General features: G+C 35.0%; 1 protein-coding gene across 3 annotated transcripts in view; it reads left to right on the forward strand.

Annotated features, from left to right (window-relative positions):
- The window catches only part of TMTC2 (transmembrane O-mannosyltransferase targeting cadherins 2), a 267,444-nt gene that overhangs the window by 200,193 nt on the left and 46,721 nt on the right, over positions 1 to 20,530 (forward strand). For all 3 annotated transcript variants that reach the window (XM_072923133.1, XM_030260616.4, XM_072923134.1), the window contains 2 exons: positions 1,021 to 1,135; positions 8,007 to 8,070. In XM_072923133.1, the coding sequence (XP_072779234.1) occupies positions 1,021 to 1,135; positions 8,007 to 8,070 (179 nt within the window). The remainder of the gene's footprint in view (positions 1 to 1,020; positions 1,136 to 8,006; positions 8,071 to 20,530) is intronic.

Raw genomic sequence — 20,530 nt, forward strand, 5'->3', positions numbered from 1 at the left:
ATAAAGTTATGTATGCACAGAGACTAGCTGGTTGAATTCTTTAAAAACATTGTTGCAATAAATGACACATTTTACAGGGGTGTGAAAAAGCATTTAAAAAGCTAAAATAAGACTGAGCACTGTCCAAATTATTTTTTCACCTTCTTCAAAGGAATACTAATTTTTAGAGTTCTACTCTATGTTATATGTTTTGTTTTGAAGCTACTGTACTTCAGTTAAAGCTTGGTTAATGCTAAATTATTCATTTTTTCAGTTTATACTTGGTTTAATTATGATGATTTTATTTGTAAAAAGTGAGTCACTTGATTTTAGCCATCTTCTAATTTTGTTTAATGTGAGAGGTAAGTATCATATAGGAAACCTGTAAATACATGATAAATACATAAATACATACATTAGTGAAATACATGATAAAATACCAGTCAGTTAAGATATATGTATATGTAATGATTTTAAAGCAAATACAAAATAGAATTCAAAAGCTGAAAAAATGTTCTCATGTTTGTATACAAAAATTTATCATGTTATATGATTTTGGGATATGCTTCTAAAAGAAATTTGGGGATATTCTTTGGGAATGTGTTTAATTTGCAGATACTATTTTATTTCAATTTGTTTTGAGGAAGCAAAGATCATGGTAATTGTATAGGCAGAAAGGTATGTTCTCAAATGTCAGGCTTTTTGGGGTTTGGGAGTATGGCTTCTTGATGTCTGAGTTTTACTCTATCATTCTCACTTTTCCGAAATACATTCCAAAAATATTGTTATTACTCGTCATATTTGCTGCAATTTTTCTACATTGACTGTATTTTAAAGATATTGAAATACAGAGCAGATCAGCAAATAACTAAAGATTGAATCTGAGACATTGGTTTATTGCTTGGTTTATAAGTTTGTGGTTTGGATTTTTTTGTTATTTGTTTGTGGGTTTTTTTTGTGCTTCCTCTTCCTGACTATACTGTTTGAGGTGTATTACCTAAGTTATTTTCTGTGGGCTCATGTTCACACACTCCATTGCAGGTCAGTTCCTCCTAGAAGAATCCCGCCTGATAGAAGCAGCTGAAATGGCAAAAAAAGCAGCTGAACTTGATAATACGGAATTTGATGTTGTTTTCAATGCAGCCCATATGCTCAGGTTAGTGCTTGTACATCTGCCTCCTTGATTTTCCTCTTCTTTTGGAGGGAAAAAATATTTATAGCCTTTGCTTATACAGGATTCTTTTTAATGTCCAGCAACTCTTTTGAATAATTCAATATTATTGCTAATAAGATACAAAGAAGTGTAATTAAATTGTTGCAGCATTTAGCACTTTGCATTTCTTAAATTCTCTTTATTATACCATAATTTTCTACCTTCAAAACCTCTGTTGTTCACAAGCAGGTAATGCTTTTTGCTTGCATATGAACACAAGTGTTTCTTTTGTGAAGAACCTTCTGTAAGATTTCCTTTCACCCGATTTTAAAATTTTAGTGTGCAAAGCAACTTAAAAGAGGAGACCATATTTCTCATCTGGATGTAAATAGAGAATATTGAAAATTTCTGTTAATATCAGTCAGGAACATTATGATAATTAAAAATCTAAATAGTCCCAGGCTGATAGTTACTTTGAGATGTATAGGAGCACTTAGTGAAATTCTCAGAATCAATGATTTCAAATGTAGTCTTATATTTAATACTCTTCTGTCTGAATAGAACATAACTTTGGACTTCTATTTTAGCTTTTAAAGCTGTCAGACCTGGTTATTCAGTAACATTAAGCTCCTGTCTGTGAGTTTAACAGTATCATTAAACTCACATTACTGTAATAGGTATCCTCCATGCTTATTTCTAGGATAACTATCTAATTATTTTCTATTTTCCACTTAACAGCTATAAGGATACTTGATTTCATTTAGATGATATCTAAGCATAGAAAATGCATGAAAAAGGAAATAAAAAAATTCACTTCATTAGCACAAAACAGTTCTTGAGATAATTTCTCTGCTGAAGATATCTTACTAGGCTCTTTTATATTTTAGCATTTAAATAAGAAATTAAAGAAAATGAAAATACTATAAAAGAGAAGGTAGAATCAAAAGTTATTTTTAAAAAAATAACTTACTGCTTGTAGATTAGAAAGGAAACCAAGACAAATGGCTCATTGGTAAACAACAGTTTGACCTGACAGAGGTGTATGAGCTATTTTAAGGATCCTTCCCCAGGATTATTTTGTGAATGATATCTCTCAAGACAGAATTCAGTAATTTGAAACCTTTAGATTAATGTTACAAATTCACAGGCAGAAGGCTAGCAAGTAAGGCATGACAGCTGAATTTAGAAAGGTACAGAGGGGTCAGATTCTTGATTTTAGTGAGTGTGTTGTAGAAGATGGTTTAGTGGTATGATTGTGTGTATTATAAAATGTGGTGGTATAAATCAATACTATTTTGGAAATAGGTTTAATAAATCTCCTGCTTTCTCTGTGAACACTCAGTGTAGTGTTTGAGGTCTTTGAAGCATATATATTTACATCACGATATGAGTATTTTTTCACTTTCAAAGTAATAGCTATGCTGCTGTGCTATACATCAGCCATGGTTGCCCTACTTGATCTGTTTGGTAGTGTACTGTTCTTGGGAGGCCTTGACAAGCAATGAGCTCAGTGATTCTAAGCTGCATTCTCAATTTTTACTGTAAGTGCAAAGCCAAAACCTTCAAAAACAAAGAAAATGCACTAAACTGAAACACTTAAAAAAATAGGCCTGCTTTAGTTTAGCTAGAATCCCTTGTGCTGCTTTGGGATGCCCAGTTGATCTAATTTTTCACTTTATACTCAGCTCTCTTTGTGAAAGATCATAATATCTTCCTAATACTCTCTGAGAGTCTAAAGTGGTCTGGAGGATTTAGAAAGAGTCAGGGTGGCACAGCTGAATTCAGTGCTGACAGGTATTTGCTCAAAACCCCATGTGTTAGCATCTGATTGATTTTTTGCTATAGGTTATGATTTTGTTGTCCGTCCTTGTTCACTGCTTTACTTAGCAATTAATTCAAATATATTGCTTCTGTGATACTTGTTGGACAAGGGCAATGCATATTCATTCATTGTAACAGAGCAGCTACAAATCCACCAGGAGTCTGGCTCTTCAGAAGCAGATAATTTTTAGGATCTTTAGAACAATGGAGGGTTGAGGTGATTCCAAGAGGAAAACAGATACCAAGACACAAAGGAGGATGGAAAGAAGAGAGTACTCCAGCTGGCACAGAGTGACACTGATAGAAACGCAATGCTAAAGACAGTCAGAAATGAAAGGCTGACATAATTTCAAGTAGGTGACCAACTGCTCTTTAGGTACCCTAGAGAGCTATAAAAACTGACTGGTAAGTGAGTACGAATTTTGAATGAACTGCACAGCTGTGAGATAGAAAATACATTATAGAAGTTCACAGAGCATGAAAATGAAATTACTCTTGTGAGAGACATGGGATAAATTTTAAAGACGTGTTGTGGAATAGGAGACAGAAATTGATATTAATGTGGATGATGCAAGGTTTCCAAAATGACTGAAAGATAATAACAGAAGCTTAGATTTTTGTATAGATTCTGATATTTTCTTTTTTGGACCAAATATTTTACACAGTGATATATTTTTGAGTTAGGAAGGAAACATCTTTCTCTCCTCTCCTACTACTGTTTCCACCATTAGCCTAAGGAGTGTCACAAGACTCAGGAATATGAAGACATTTCTTGGTTTACAGCTGTTTTGGATATAAAATAAACATATTATTTTCTCAAAATGCAATTTATTTTTCTAGTCTAGTGCTAAAATATTTTCCTTTTTTTTTTAAATCCCCCTACTTGCTGAAGAAAAAAAATTAAAGTGCAACCTAAATAAAAAATACCAGCTTCTGAAAATTTAGAACTGGAGTGCTGCAAGTTAAATTTCTTTTTCTTAAATTTGCAACAGAATTGTTAACTGCATCCAAATGCAGTAGCTGTATTTATAGAGAGCCTGTTCTCAGTTTAGCAGTCACAAGAAGAATATCTGCTCTTCCAATCAGATATTCCAACGTTGCTGATTTCCTCTCTTTGTGACTGAATCTGAAGTAAAAAAAAAAAATTAATTATTTAGTTCTGTTTGCATTATTGAGAGAACTCCCCTTTCCTAACTACTTTATAATTATTAATTTTTTTTCCTAAATTGCTTCTGTAGCAACCCGTTAATGCAATGCAAGACGATTCAAGTCATCTGTAAGGGGGGTGAGATGTGTGCTGAATGCAATTAATTTCTTTGCAACAGTCTGGTAACTTTTAACTTGCATAACACTTGTCTGCAAAATTCATTTTCTCAGTAAATTTGTTTTCCAGACAGCTTTCTTCAAGGGTCATGCAGCCATTTGGGTGGTTCTTAAAGCAGTATCTGGTCATGTGTTTAATGTTTGTAGTGTTTGCAGTGCTCTTGCTTAGAGGAGTTTGAAATCTCTGAGCCGAGCAGTGAGGCGTGTGCCCGATGCTGTTTGGTGGCTGCAGCTTTGGTGGCTGAGCCCTGGGTTAACAATGGTTCCCTTTGCTCTCCTGGACCAGGTGAGCTGCCAGGAGCAAGGCTTCCTGCAGGCGAGAGAATGAGCATTTCTAGAATGAAGGGTGGTGGCACTGCCATAGTAATTAGAAACAGGAGAAGAATTTCACCTTGTCTCCACATGAAAACAGATTTAGGAAAAAGACCTCTTTGCTTAAAAACACATTTTGTAGGAAAAACTCATTTTCCAGGCTTTTGTGAGAGACTTGTTCTGGGAAAGTCTCAAGTGACATGAAGTTGGGATGGTTTTAGGCTGTTGAAAACAGAAGTCTAGATTAGAGCAGTACTACATGTTCCTTATTTTTCAGCGATTTTTCTGCAAGAGTATTTTGGCTGTCCAGAATACACTGACCAAACATGGAGTGTAATAGCTGATACAGTATCATAGGCAAAACTTAACCCTATGTTATTGTCTGAACGAATTATATTCATCCTTTATTTACTATCCGTGTGCTTAAATATTTATCTATGGCAAAGCATATAGTCTATATAGATTTTTAAAACAAAAAAGAACAACTGTGAATGAATGGTTCATTGCAACAGAGCAACTGATTATAAAGCCTGATAATGTTGTTGTTACACAAAAAGATGCATTAAGGAAGTCATTTAGCATTTTAAAATAGGAATTGCTGAAAACAATTTCTTTGTAGGTGTGCTGACATCTTTGATTTTATTGTTAAAATCAACAATCTGAAGCCTTGTAGCAAGCAGCAGGCAAGTTGAAACTAACCCTTTCTCACTCACATGTATCTAAATCACTCAGCGTTGGTGGTGTTTTTCCTCTTGCAACAGTATTTTTTCCAGTGAACAGTGTAAAAATCAAAATGAATGTAAACTGATTATAGCAGAGTGTCAGGAGAATCTCAGAATGATGTGTCATCAAGCACATTTTTAGGTATCACTCTTAGTCAGCTGGATATGGGGAATCGTTTGGTCTGGAAGCTCAGGTTAAGAGATATGAGAGAATAAAAAAGTGGAAACATTTTTTCCCTTAAAACAAGACTGGATGCTAGTTGTTAGTGGGGAAATTCAGATGTTTTCAAGGGCAGCTCTCATGAAGAGGTTTAGGATAGAGGTTAAAATATATATGAAATATGTAATTCATATATATTTGAAATATATATTTCACATATATGTGAAATATTCATAACTATGAAAAAGACTCTCTTCTGAAGCTCTCTTTGCTCCCTTTCCTTCTTCTCTGTTTTTTTATCAACATTTTATCTAATATTTTACTCTAATGTGAGTTATGTTACTTTTAATAGTGGCCTTCCATTATTTGACGTTGATCCAGAGCTCTTTACTGCTCAGTGGCATAGGGTTACTGCAATTTCCTACCTCTGTGCCTTTAATTTTTCTCAAGGGAAAGATGTTTCAGGACTTAACATAATTAATTTCTAGCTTAGATTTGCAGTGAAAATAGGAATCAGAATTCTGCAGCATCTTAGCTAAAGGAGCTGTTGCTGAATGCACAAAAAATGGAACTAGCATTTTTCTGACCAGGTTACTGTGCTGTGGATTCATTTCTATACACTGTTTTTAACAGAGAATTTTATATTCAAACTGATTTCTGCTTGGCAATTAATGATCCTTGTTCCAAGATGTCCATGCGGCAGGAAAGCAAGCCTGCCACAGGCCTAAAGGGGGCACAGGATTTTAATGTGTTCCACACTCACATGCCAGCAACTCTTTTTGGAGGTGAAGTGTAGCATTTGTATTTGCCTCCTGGGAAAGGCACCTTGTTTATTGTATGTTATTTCACCACTTCAGAAGTGATTTGTGTCCTGACAGTTCTGTGCAAACAGGGAAAAATAAAAAAAAACTCTGTAACATGTTTCATTTTACAGTGCCTGGCTGTAAATCCTGAAATTCCAAAGTATGAGATTATTTTTTTTTTCAATTATTTGAAGTGCTACTGATGCCCAGCAGGAGTGATTCAGAAGCAGGTTGAATGAATATTTTTAGACATTCAATCATTTCTAACCACTGCAACCACTGAGTCAATGATACATGTGCAAAGTAATTTAAAACAGTTAACAGGTATAAACCAGGTTCTATTTAGCAAATTTTTAGTCATGAAGTGGTTTCAGCTTGCACAGGAATTACATTAGAAACTTCAAAGGGATTATCCTTTCTCTCTTTCTCCTCCCAAGACCCATAGCTGTAAAAACATGTTTGGGATTAATTGCCTGTCCGTTTATTATGTGGCTAATGTTTAAAATCTGGGTAGACAGAAACAAAATTAGAACACAATCTGATAACAAATCATGTAAAAGCTCATGTAATGAACAAGGTAAAACAAGTGCTCAGTTGATTGATACTTTTTGAACTAGTAACTGTTTGCAAAAGCAGGAAAAGAATGAAAAAAGAAATCAAACAGCCAACCCTTCAGTCTTATCCTTGTTTTCTAATGTGTCCATTTTGCATCACAGAAATGCAGCTGCAATCACATAACAAGTACAAATATGCTGAAGATCTCATGTCCTAAGTCTCTTATGAAAGGACTTAACACTGTGATTCATAGGAAAATAGCAAATAACTTTAGCAGAAGATAAGTAGCCCACCTGAGAGTCCTGTTTGGTTGTTCTTACAGATTTGCCATCTTTCCCTTGGCATGTATGTGATCAACTGATATTCATTGTATTAGTAGCCAAAATCAATAGTCAAGGAAAAATTAAGAAGGTGGAGACAAAAGGAGAAGAGAGGAATTTGAGAGAAGTAATAAGAAAAGGGCCTGTTGAGACAAAAACATGTTTGGATTTCTTTGGCAGCATACTGCATTTTTGTTTGAAGACATTAAACTAAAAACTCAGGAGAAGAAATAAAAACTAAACTATGAGGAGCACGTAGGTAACCAGAAACTCATCTGATTCTTTTGGAATATGAGATTTACATTTAAATGCCTGGTCAGAATTATGTGAGTAAATGTTGAAATCAGAACTCTTTCCTGAATTAATTGCCTCAATCATGGAAACCTAGTTTTTAGAAAACTTTATGTTCCCTGACTTTTTTTCTTTTTTTACTGGAGTTATAGTGGTTTTGGTAGGGCACAAAGTGAGACACTACATTATATTATAATATACAGTTTCAGAATTTAAGTATGTCTGATAACAAAAAATGAGCCACATTTTCTTCTGGTGAGGACTGGTATGTCTCTGCTTTTGCCTTAGATGAGTGTTCAGCCTTCTGTATTTCCTTCCATTATGTACTAATATAATTGAAGAACTAAAAAGAAAATGAAGTAACCAAAGAGGATTTGTGCTAATGGGCATTCTCAACTATAAGAAAACTCTTGGATTTACGTATTTTGTGCATTTGTTAGGGTAATATCCTTAAACACCAGGGAGCAGTTGCAGTGTTTCGTTTCTACCTATGCTTCTTTAGGTATGGTTTAATTTTAACACAAGAAAAATGAGGTGTAACTATATCGTTCTTTTCCATCCTGATAGACAAGCCAGTCTTAATGAAGAGGCTGAGAAGTATTATGAAATGGCAGCAGGATTGAGACCTAATGTAAGTACTTTCTTAATGATATCCATTACATAAGTTGATGAACATGCTGTAGTACTGACTCTTTGTGCTGAGGAGAAGTTCTTGCTGGAGCATTTGATCTCTCAGCCTGTGTTACATATGTCCTCTTAGTAGTTAATTATTGGGTAGTCAGATGAAGCTGTTCATGTGTCAGACCAGTCACTGCACTTTCAAGATGCCTCAGTGAAGTGGTCTAGCCATAAGTCTTGGCTAACATACTTGGAAAAGACTTTTAGACTTAGATTTATTTATCTATGTTTAAATGTGTTAAGTTTGGAAAGCTTTTCCAATTCCATCTCTTCACTAGTAAAAGAGAATGAAAAGATATCCTGTGAGCCACAGTTTAAGGAATTTTTAATAATACGTTTATGCATTTTCATCTGTCATGAACTTCTGGCAAACGTTGTTCAGCAAACATAAAGATGTTTATCTCTGATGTAGTTGTATATTGGCAAATAAATACTGTTTGAGCAGTTATATGTAGGAGTGAGTGACATGACTTTTAAGAAGGGAAGCTCATTTCCAATTTTCATTGCATCAGGAATTAAAGAATAAAATAGTTTTTACTTACCATTTTTTACTTTAATATATATTTCTTTTCAGTTACCTTCATATTTTGAGGAAAAAATCATGAATATAAATGGGGCAGAATTTATTTTAGATACATAACACTTTGTCTATACAATAAATCAAACCTAGGAAAATTTCTTTCACAGAAGTCTGTAGTGCCAAATTCAAGGATACAAGTCAGCAAATGCAATTTTAAAAAAAAGGAAACACCCAAGCTTGGAAAAAATACTTAGAAGAGTTTTCAGAGCTAAGAATCAAAAGCAACCACAAAATATAAAAAAACCCCATAATAACTTATTCATATGAAATTACTGATTTTCATACTGTCTCTTAAGAACTCTCAAAAAACTACTTATTTCATTACTTCATACTTTGTGAAATAACACTAAAAACTTTGTGATTCATCATGCTTGCATAATGCAAGATACTTTTGCCTTTTTCGAAGAGGGTACCTTAATGTTGAAAGTATTCCCTCAGCTGTCTGCAAATTGGTACAATTTTTCTTTTCTGTGCTTCATTGTATGCGCAAAATGCTTCTCAGAAACTAAGAAATAAGTTTATTGTGTATAACCCTATATAAATAAGGTTATATGTGTGAGGTTTCTCAGAGAGCTTTGGAGTGACTCACAGCAAGCTCATTAGCAATAGTACTCTAAAGGTTATGTATTTCTGATTATGGATAACAAGCTTTACATGTTATGACCAAAGTATCCTTTTTGAAGAATAAGATTATCAAAACAATTATTGTAGAAACTTTCTTCTAACTTTGATTAGTGTAAGTAAAAATCTAATAGGTACTGGTGTTCAGCTTTCTTCAAAAAATAATTATACTTTAATTTTCTAGGTGATAGTTTAATTTTATAGCTAGCATGGTGTGCATGTGGTTCACAACTTTTAAAGAATATTTTATTGGTGCAGAGTGGGAAACTTCTATCCATTTTCACAGCCATTATCAACTTTCTGATGACTTCACAGGGATATGTCTCAAAAATGTAAACAAAACCACAAGTAGTCATATATATTTTTCTTATTGTTATTAACTCTCAATTTTACCATGCTAGTTTTATAATGGAAGGTAAAGAAGCTACTTGAGGAGGCTTACTTAGTAGTAAGCAGTTTAATGCATACATAGTAAGACAAAAGCCCCCAATCTTTCCTAAGGAAAATGGAATGAAAGCGATTAAGAACTGTGTACTCCATGGTTGCATCTGTGCCGATAAATTAAATGTGCCCAGAGCTATTCTCTAGTGCTGACTGAACCAGCTGCTTAGAGTGTGTCCAGATATTGTTCTAGAGACTGAAGTGGCCCAGGCCAGAACTTCATAGAAATCATACTAACAGCCTGAAAATGCCCACAGTGGATTTTGGTATTTTGTATGTGGCCTGTGTATCCAAATATAAAGAATCAGCAAAATTATGTGAGTCAAAATGATAATGAAATATCTTTAAACAGAATAAGTGCTTGAAGGATCTTTGGTTGGTTTTTTTGTTTTTTTGTTTTTTTTTTTTTTTTGTATTCACCACTAATGGTCTAGAAACATTTCTTGACAGAAAATTCAAACTACTAGATGTATTCATGTGACGTAATATACAGATTCCTACCACTCCATGTATGTAAGCACATACTTATCTGTGTACTTGTGTGCATCTATTTAGCTGCTACCGAGTCTGCCCCTAAATTGCCTCTTAGTGAGAATGCTGTGACACCATTGAAGTCTCATTGTGTGCAGTGGATCGGCCTTGTTACTAATACAATTAAGTGCTCAAAGGGGCTGTTTAATAAGTGTCTTCCTTCTTCCAGTGCTCTAAACAGTACTGTTTGATATGAGTGAATTTTGGAGCAGCATCCCAAGTAAACTGGCACTCTAGTTTTTTTTCAGTATGACTTTTTTCCTTTGGTTCCCCAACCACTTGGCCAGATCCCAAGTGGAAGATCCATTTCTTTGTTATGAACTTCTTTCTTTCACGCTGCCAAGACAATTAAATTATCACTTATTCTTTAGAATAACTTTAGACCAATGTCTGGCTCCTGAGAGATTTTCATCTAGCGCAGCCTCAAACAGAACTCAGATTTCCACTCTCTTGTATCTATTTCTTTACAAATATTACATATTGTATAATATCTCTAATATTAATACTATAAGATACAGTCTTTAAGAGAAGTAAGAGATTTAAGTTATACAGTAAACATAGTCTTTTACTGATGGTTAGTGAATTTTTTATGCTCATTTAGCTATCATGACACAGTTTGGTTCTTAGCATTCTGTCCTCCTTTTGCATCCCTTTGGTTTCTCAACCATTCTTGTTGCTTTTGGAATGAAGCAATACTTTATGTACAATTCCTCATCTGCTCCCTAATGTATAAACCCTTTGGATCCAGAAACTGCTCTGCTGAGCTTTTCTGCGCCCATGTCCAGTTTTAATGGTCACCTGATTTGCTACTTTCAGAGATACTTAATTTGCTATTTTAGTGCTTTTTCCAGACAGCAGTCTCCATTCTTGCATTTATCTCTGAGACAAGCCCTTTTATTTCAGTGTCTCAGAATGGGAGAACAACAGTGAGCACCAATATGCCTGCATGTCTGAATCCCATTCTCATTCAACTAATCCATTTTTAGAAAAGTTGTGACTAAGGCAGCTAAAAGCATTGCCAGAAACACAGTATTCAGTTACAGAAAATGTAACTTCTCTGAAACTTGCAGGCTTTGTTTCTAAGAGAGCAAGCATAAAAAGATTTTATTTTTGCAATATTGGAGATGATTCATTCATCAGTGAACTAATTTTGAGAGATCTGAGAATACAATTTATTTTTTCATTACAAGTCTTATTACAACGAATTAAGTATTTGCAAAAAAAAAAATATACTCAGTAAAGGAACGACTGAATACAGCAAAGGTGTGTTAGAATATATAGCCACATCTTGAATGCCATCCTTGCTTTTGGATACACATTCTGTCTGCAGATGGTGAAAGAATTAAAACACTAATGCAATAGCTGCGCCAGTTGAAAAGGAGCTTGGGTGCAAATTAAAAACAAGTCTGGCTGTATTAGTGCTTGAGATGTAGACCTAGCTGTTTTCTTAATAATGTTCACAATTGGCCTTATTTACAGTAGGTGGGGATTTATCCTCCATGAAAGTAATTTCCAGACAAGTTTCAGAAGAACAGTATTTTCTCTAGAACACACTGCTGCTTTGAAGATGGGAACAATTTGTCTTTACTGAAGAAGCAAGCATTCTCAAGCTATGTCTATTTTAGCTTTCAGAGAGTCAACTTCTCTTGGACAGCCAAGGGGTAGAAAGTAATCGAGGAAGCAGTTCAGAAAACAAACCTACTTTTATTTGCAATCAATTATTTCTTACAGGACTTTCTTTTCTTCCTTCAACTCTGTAGGTAACCTACAGAGATTAGCCTCCCTAACCCCTTGATCTTTATGAATGCTTTCCAAAAAATATGTTACTGCATTGTATGTTGTACCATGATCAAAACAAAATCATTTTAGAGCCTTCTCAGAGAGAAACACGTGTTTGTTCTAGCAGTGTTGCCTTGTGTGTACAGTAATCACATTAGTCTAGTTTTAATAAATTCAGTTGCATGAAGAAATGAAACCATAAGTTTCTTGGACATTTATACAGTAATTAGTGTGAGTATTGCTGAAGCTGTATTCAAAGTGATTTCTGTGTGCCCTACATACTGTAATTTTCACAAAACAGGAAATTGTTTTAACAAGTCGTTAGGCACTCTAAAATGTGAGCTTTAAGCTTGCTTTGTTGTGGAAAAAGTCAGTCATCTGGAAACTGTCTTTAAATTGCCATTCTTTACAAGAGTGTGAGATACCAACTTAAGCTTCAGCCTTTGTTCAACTTTTAAGATATCATTTGTGTAATAGAGCTGTGTTTCTAATTTTTTAAGTCTAATTTTTTAAGCCTGAAGCAGCCAGTCTTTAAAAAGCTGCTCTAGAACCCCCACATATGGCCAATGTCTTTTGAGAAGAAAGGGCACTTTGAAGTGTGACCTCAAGAGTATTAAATGAAAGAGAGCTCACCAGAGCCTTAAGACTTTGAGCCACCACCTTGAGCTGATTGGCTTAGGAGCATTCCTCAAGGAGGTGTCATGACCTGTAAGTCACTACCATCCCAACCACATATTAGTGCTGCCTGCAATCTGGAGCTCATGACAGCTTTAAGCCCCATGTCATCAGCACATTGTCAGATACAGCTGTTTCCACTCTACCACTTCAAAAGGGCTTGATTAAATGTCTTACTGTAACAACATACATAAAGACACACACAGAGAGTGAGGAGGAAAGGAGAAATGTACCTATAAGCAAAATAAATACAATTCCACTAGATGGTTTAATCATGATGTGGGGGATGAAACTATTTTTTGAGTTGAAGGGCTTATGTAATCAGTTAACACAATATCATATTAAAAAGCAGTTTCTACAAGTGCTTCTTTAATTTTTTTTCCCAATGCTGGAGTACAGATTTCATGCCAAGGGCTCCAGGCTTGCAATAAGCACTACCTCAAGCTGTCTAACTAGTGAAAAAAGAATGCTAGTGGTTTCTACATAATTGACTGTAATTTCATAGGCAACTTAGAGATAACATGCTTTCACTGCCTTCTTAAGGAAAGTGTTCATAATTCATGGGGTTTATTCATGGCAAGACTTCTAAAAGAAAATACTTACACTAGTATATACATCTTTAAAAAAAGAAAGTAAATGTAGTATTTTTGTCTTGAAACATCTGTAATCAAGATCTACTTTATTATATATTTTTTCCTTCAATGTTTCTGTGCCAAATTTTCCTATGATTTTCTCATGAAGATTCAGTAGCCTCATGTAGCTTTACCGGATTTGGCGTAATTGTGAGGGGAAAAGCTTAAATGCATTTTGCCTGTTTTGTCAAGGAGGTGTCCTGTTCTTTCCAGGGAGAATTTTCATACTTTTTTAAGAGCTTATGCTATGTTAAATCTACTGATTATGGCAGTAGTGGATGGTTTAACAGCGATTCTTGCACTGTCTGCCACTGATCCTCAGGTGACACAAAAACTGGCTACACTGGATCCAATGTCACAGCCACACTGTGCTGTGCTCCAGGGATACAGCAGATCCCTGATCAGCAATGTATCTCCTGCTGTTTCTGCAGCTCTTTTAAGCAGGTCTACCTAGTCCTTGTTATTCTAATGCAACTGGAGTGCCCTGCTGTCCATACTCCTGGTTTCTGGAGCATAGTACAGATAAAGCTGACATAATTCCCTAGAAAACCAGTATATGTATGGTATTAACACTGTATTATTGTCACTAAAACATGACAATTTACAGCTGCAAATCCTTGTTTTAAAATGTTGTTCTGCCTGTTTACTTCTTTATTCAAAATAATGAACACCTGGTAATATTTTAGCTTTATCTATTGGTGCTATGGCATGACCACAGAGCTGTATTTCTAAGTACTTAGCATCCAGCAGATCCATCTGTTCAGTTGTCTGCCTGTACTGAAAGTGGAACAGAAGGCACTTCTATTGAGTGCCCGTGTGCCCTCAGAGATGCTCCCAGCTTCTCCTGCCCTGTCTCAGGGCTGCACATCTTCCTACTACCAGCACCAGTTGCTGCTAAGCCTCACATTGTTTAAGGCTTCCTCTCAAGTGTGCCAAACTTTCTGCCTCAGTAATATGAATGGCTGTGGATTCCTTGCAGCCCAGCAGGGCTCTTGGCCTTCTGAAAATGACTCCTTTCTTTGTTCCTGTTGAAGATGTGAGGAAAAAGAAAACTTCCCAGGATCCAGTCCTTCCTCTCTTCCTGCTAAAGACTGAACCAATTGTTACAGGGCATTTAGGACTTTCAGGCACTAAAACAGCTCCTGTGGCTTCCTAATAAGAAGAATAGGCATGACTGATGAGAACTGTATTTCCAGATGACATGTTTATAATAGTTTGAATTTAAACAGATACAGGGGTGAGATGCTTAGGCATGGATCAGCTCCACTGGAAGAGGAGATAGTGGAACATCCTTATTGAAAAGAGGACATCATTTTCTGATCTCCAAAGGTTAAGAGAGCCCTTTCTTGGTCACTGTAGATTGGTTAGACTGTTGAAACACCATGAAAAAAATGACTCTGAGACTTGATATCAGAATATCTGTGACATTTTCCAGTCTGCATAGTTCAAGGGTGACCTAGCTTAAAGGTTGTGCAGAATGGAAAAATTCAGGAAAATTAAGTAAATGCAAGATTCCCTTCATTTCAGGTATAAAGACTCTTCAGTATTTACACATAAATAGCAATATTTCCCCATGTAAAGAGTTTATCCATGCACAAAGTCTCTCTGAGCTTTGTAGAATCTTATTAGTCCCCAGCTCAATTTTCTTTGTTGTTGTTTTGCTTCACCCCTTCTTGTCTGGGGCTAAGTCCAGGGCAGATACATTATTTACATCCAGCTATTTGGGAAAAACAGCATTTATTCTTTTGAACAAAACTATTTATTTCTGTATTTGCAATTGTATTTGTTCAAGGCGCTCCAAAATACTTTTATTACACATTTGCAGGGGTTGTTGTGCATAATTGTCAGCTTCAAGACAGGCTTCTGTGTTGCTCTGAATCTTAAAGTATTCCTACTTCAGCACAGATTAGTGTCTCCCACCTTAAAAAAATACAACACAAGAAACAAGAAACCTCATGTAGTGTTTTCCATCCCTGTGATCTCCATCAAGGGAGAAAGAATACAGGCTGTTGGAATGAGGATACTTACCTGTACCTGAAATACAATATCAGAATGAGTTATATAATTTGAAAACCGATTTACTCAGCTGTGGAAAACACTGAATTTCCTTTGGGAAATATATGAGAATATTTATCGCCTTACCCCAGAAAATCATGTATGTGTTTTCTCCTGCATTGTAGCAGCTCTGTAAAAGCAAAAATTGAATGTGCTTTGGGGCAATTATAGAATACATAAATCTATTTCTCAATATTATGATCCATCTTTGTGTAAGATGCAGAGGAAGAAGCTGGAAATCTTGTCATTACAGTTCTCATCTTCACTTTTGTAAGAGTTAGGTTATGGGGAGTTGATTTGTACTTTCCTGATTGTACAAGTAGTTAAACACATAAATGTCTAAGATCAATTGGTTTAGTCAGTGTAATTTGTGAGTTTTGAAACTGAATTAAAATGTGTTTAAGTTGCTGTTTATTTCCCATCTAGAACAATTTGTTGTACATTGATATCCTAATCAATCAGAGCTGTTTTGTCTGTGCAAGTTCTAAATGACTGAAATGAAAATACATTCATTGAAGTTTCTTCTGTTTATACAGATATTGTATTGCAATATCACCATTGATTTATTTAGAGTTGCTTCTGTTTCTCCTGCATATGTGAAATAAATTGGACTCTGTATGTTCTGATTTCATGTGGAAGCATGCAAGCACCTATGAGCTGTCCTTAGCTTAAAGTTTTCCAAGCAGTAAGCTGCCTACCCAGAACCACTTGGCAAAGTAAGCCATAAATTCATTGTTATGGTAATTCAGAGTGTTTTTAATTTCATTTATAGCTATAAAAATGTTTACAAATTTCCCATAAATATTAGTCCTTCTACAGTCTAACTATTGATGTAATGTATTTTCCAAGTCATTCAACTTCATGAACAGTGAAATGTATAAACATGCTTTTACTAAAAGGGGAAACAAATGTTGGAAATAGTCATCTATATACTAACTCCTCTTTTCTAATTTATTTAACCTTTAGGACTCCATTAAATAATCAATTTCTCTTGCCAACAACTGTTGAAACAATAATTTTGTGCTAAGAACATAGTCTGGGAGAAAGAAGCTCTCTGATATTTCATATGCTATTTACGTAGCACATAGATCATTCCAGGTTTTCAGTATTTCTGATGGCAATCCCTTGTGTGCTTGCTAATAAAGTCTTTTCTTCACAATAGAAAAAAAAAAAAGGTACCCCAGTGTACTTTGGTTAGTACAACCATTTTCCAGTCTAGGCTCTGTTGCCCACAGGTTCAAAATGTTATGTGAGTAAATCTCCAAAAAAGAAAAAGACCATGTTTTCACAAAAATCATACATGTTTATTGTTGGTTTAGTGTGTTTCTCAAGACGTTAATCAGAGAAGTATTATATTATAGATTCTGTTTTCTCTGAGCACCTACCAGTGTTCTCCCAGTACCATTAGGTGATGCAATCCTTGAATAGTTCATAAATTCTCCAAAGTGAAGGCATTCTCATAAAAAATAATACTTGAGCTAATTTATTGTCAAGACTTTGAGTCAGAAATGTTGTGGGATTGCATCTCAGTTAACTTGAATGGAAATCTCACATTATTTTTAATATGTATTTTCATTATGCCAATCTTTATCTCATGTAGTCTTGATCTCATGTTCAGTCCACCATCAGAAATGCTTGAAGAAAAAAGATGATGTAAAGTCAGCTAGGCCTGTCCCTTGGAGCGCAGATTTGTTTAATCTAGCATTTTAGAACACTAATTTTTTTTTTCTACATCTTAGTAGATAGATACTCTTTTTTTTCCTGTCCTTACTCTTCAAGAATGAAAAAAAAACAACTGCACAATGTTTGTGTTTGGACTCAAATGTGATGCTCATTTACTGAATGATTTGAAAACTAGGATTTTGAAATTAATTAATAGGAAATTAAATAGTCATGATTTATACTATTGAGTTAAATAAAACAAATCATTATGCTTTGAGATGGTGAAAGGTAGTAGTTGTGAAGATGCAGTCTGCTGAAGTTGTGGAATTGAAGATGGCCTATCATGGATAGATTTATGCGCTTGATTGTGATTTACAGTCTGATAGTAATCTAGCAGGGGATACTGTGCTTCCTACATCAGTTCCTGGAGAGAGCAAGATTGCCTTTGCCTGGTAAATTTGCTCTTGGTATCAATCAGAAATAAAGTGCCATGAAACAGAAAACTCACACCAGTAGATTAGCATTTCAGAAATTAAACCATCTGTTTGAACTCAATTAAAAGAGAATCCAGCACCGCTTTTCCTAATAACGTGTTCTAGTGCTAATTCTAGAAACAATGCAAGGGATTTATCATGCAATTAGAACTCATAAGAATGTGAGTTCAATGCCCATTAAGTAAACCTGGCAACTATACATTCTCAATAGGATGTTTTGCAATAAATAACTTCCTAATTTTCCTCCTAATCTGTAGTTCTGGTGTATTTCTCAATCTAGGAATGATTTTTAGTTGTGTATTGACATATCCTACTAGATTTCACCCCACTCCCCCCAAGTTCTGGAGTAAGTTGTTCTCTCACAAGATGGTTTTGCTGCAAGTGGTCTTCTCCCCCACCCTCCCACGCCTTTGGGTTGAATGTAATTTTGTGTATGGCAGAGAAATGCCCTGTATTGACGCTGGTTTTGGTCTGAGAAGAAATGTACATTTTCAGACTGCTAGGAAGAAGATGGGTAGCAGGTGTCTGTATGAAGTAATTTGCTTTTAATTTGTTTTTAAGAGTCATTTCAGTATCAGTTAGAACATATTTTTACCTCAGAAAGTTAGTCCAGAGATCAGATGCCTGCAAATGAGAAGGTGCAGTGGGGAGGGGATGGAGAGTTGCATGTTCCCCCCAAGAACAGTCCCTTTTTGAGACTGTCTGAACCCCACTGTTTATTGGTTACCTCTTCATTTTGCATTCACATGATTCTGTTTACCACAGTTAGTGTTACTGGAGAGCAAATGTGCAATCCATTGTACCTACCTTATTAAATGTCTCCCATACAAGGAACAGCTTTATTACTAGGCTGAGGAAGTTTTACTAATTCTTCAGGTGTTCCAGTAAGTATTGTCTTCCTTAACAATAAATAACTTTAATCTGACATTATGGTTTGTAACAGTGCCAGTTGCCTCAATATCTGGCTGCCTCAAGCTCATTGCAAACAATTACAGTATGAAAGAAAATATAAACTTCTTCCAATAAAACAGCAACAGTAAATAAAATCCACAATAAAACCCCTAGATTAAATTCCATAGAAAGATGTCCTGTATGTCTCTTAGATTCTGTGGAGGTGAATGATTAATATATTTATGGGGTAGTTATTTGGTGGAGTTTTATTGCAACTCAGTAGTTCTACTTCATTTTTTCACATTCTGACTGCATTTAAGTGCACTTAAAATTATCAGACGTTTTCTGTCCTTTTTGAAAGATCCATGATCCTTTATTAATTCTGTTTGGAAAATTCTATTCAGATAGCTGCATTGCTAGAGTTTTTTGGGTTTTTTTTTTTTGCAGACTAGTTCTGGAGTTGCATGTTTAACCCATAATAGAAAAAGAAAATGCTCTCTGAACAGAGATTGTAGAAATTGCACAGGAGACAAACTTTTTGGTTTGGGTGGAAAAATCAGCTTGAACAGAAGGTTCACTGGTAGAACCCTAAGTTAATTTCTGTGGGATCTTGTGGTGTTCATATAGAATAAGTAATAGTTGTAGTAAAAATTGAGGCAAAATAATCTGAGTCATCAACTACAAAATTGCTTAGCAATTCTACTGGCTCTGGATTATACTTTGCCCCCACCATAGAGGGCTTTTTCTGGTCCAGTTTGAAGCAAGCATCTGGTTACACTGAATAATTTCTAACACTGAATTTCAGAGGCAGGAATTGAGCTTTGATTTCTTGGTGCTAGTCTTGCAAATATTAATTGTCCTCCTGTGCCTTTAGAAGTAATTAACAATTTTACAAAAGGAAAATATTATTCAAATTATTGCTTCATGTGTCCATTTCTTAAAACTTTAGTTTGACAAATACAGAAAACTTCTGTTTGCTAAAAGCATTTGTCAGCATATGCTGCATCAAGTGCAGTCTTTCAGAGTAGAATGTGTCATTTAACATTGAACATATCTTGCTATTATTGATATTAATTACTGTAAACACGTGTCACCATTCAGATGTGGTAAATAAGGCTACCCTAGCTGCAAATAATTTTATTTTTTTACAAGTCACAACCTTGTAAAAACCTAGTGAGCAATTAACAGTCTTACTATTAATGATCAAAAGACCAAATTTTAGAAACTGCAGCCCTGAAATCTTTACACTGTAAGAATAAAAATTAAATCTATGCACTTATTGTAGAAGTTAATAATTTTTATATGTACTATGCATTTAATGGCTAAATGCTGTACAGGGGACACCTGCAAGTTACTGGCTGCCAAAAAGAAGGCATGCATTTTTATGAATTACACAGAACACTGTAATTCAGCATTTTGCAAAGGACCTCTCGTACACGCCTCTCTTCTCAGCTGCTCTCATAATTCTGTGCATAAAAATCAAAATCAAGACAAGTTTGAGCATAAGCTTATTGCATTAGGTAAAAAGCATGAAAGTGATAGGAGCCAGATGAAAAAGGACAAAGAGTAGAAAAATATGCAATGCCTCAGAAACTCCTAGAATTTTCTTTTATGTAATGCTCTAAACCCACTCTTTGTCAGTGGGCTGTCTTGATAATGATTGTGCATGACGGAAGCCTTAAAAAAATTAAAAATATTATTTTCTTTGAGATCAGAGAAGGTATGTCAAATTGCATAATGGTTTATACAGTGAGCCTGACAACAATGCCTTTTGACCATAAATAATTAAATAGTTTGAGAAAACATGCAGTTGTACCAATATTAATCTGATTCTCAAAAACAGAAACTCTAATGCCATATGCCTGTTACAAGCATCTTGGAAAAGTTTAAAAACTTCTCTGTGTACTGATGTATTTTATGAGTATCTGGGCAAAAGTAAAAGGATAATGCATTCCTTCTCAGCAGACATTTTTATTTTCTAATGACATTTTATTTGATTGGAAACATGAACATGTTTTAATGCTAATAGTGTGAGTATAATTGTGATTAAAA

The sequence above is a fragment of the Taeniopygia guttata genome, chromosome 1A, assembly GCF_048771995.1.
Source record: "Taeniopygia guttata chromosome 1A, bTaeGut7.mat, whole genome shotgun sequence".
Taxonomy (NCBI): Eukaryota; Metazoa; Chordata; class Aves; order Passeriformes; family Estrildidae; genus Taeniopygia; species Taeniopygia guttata.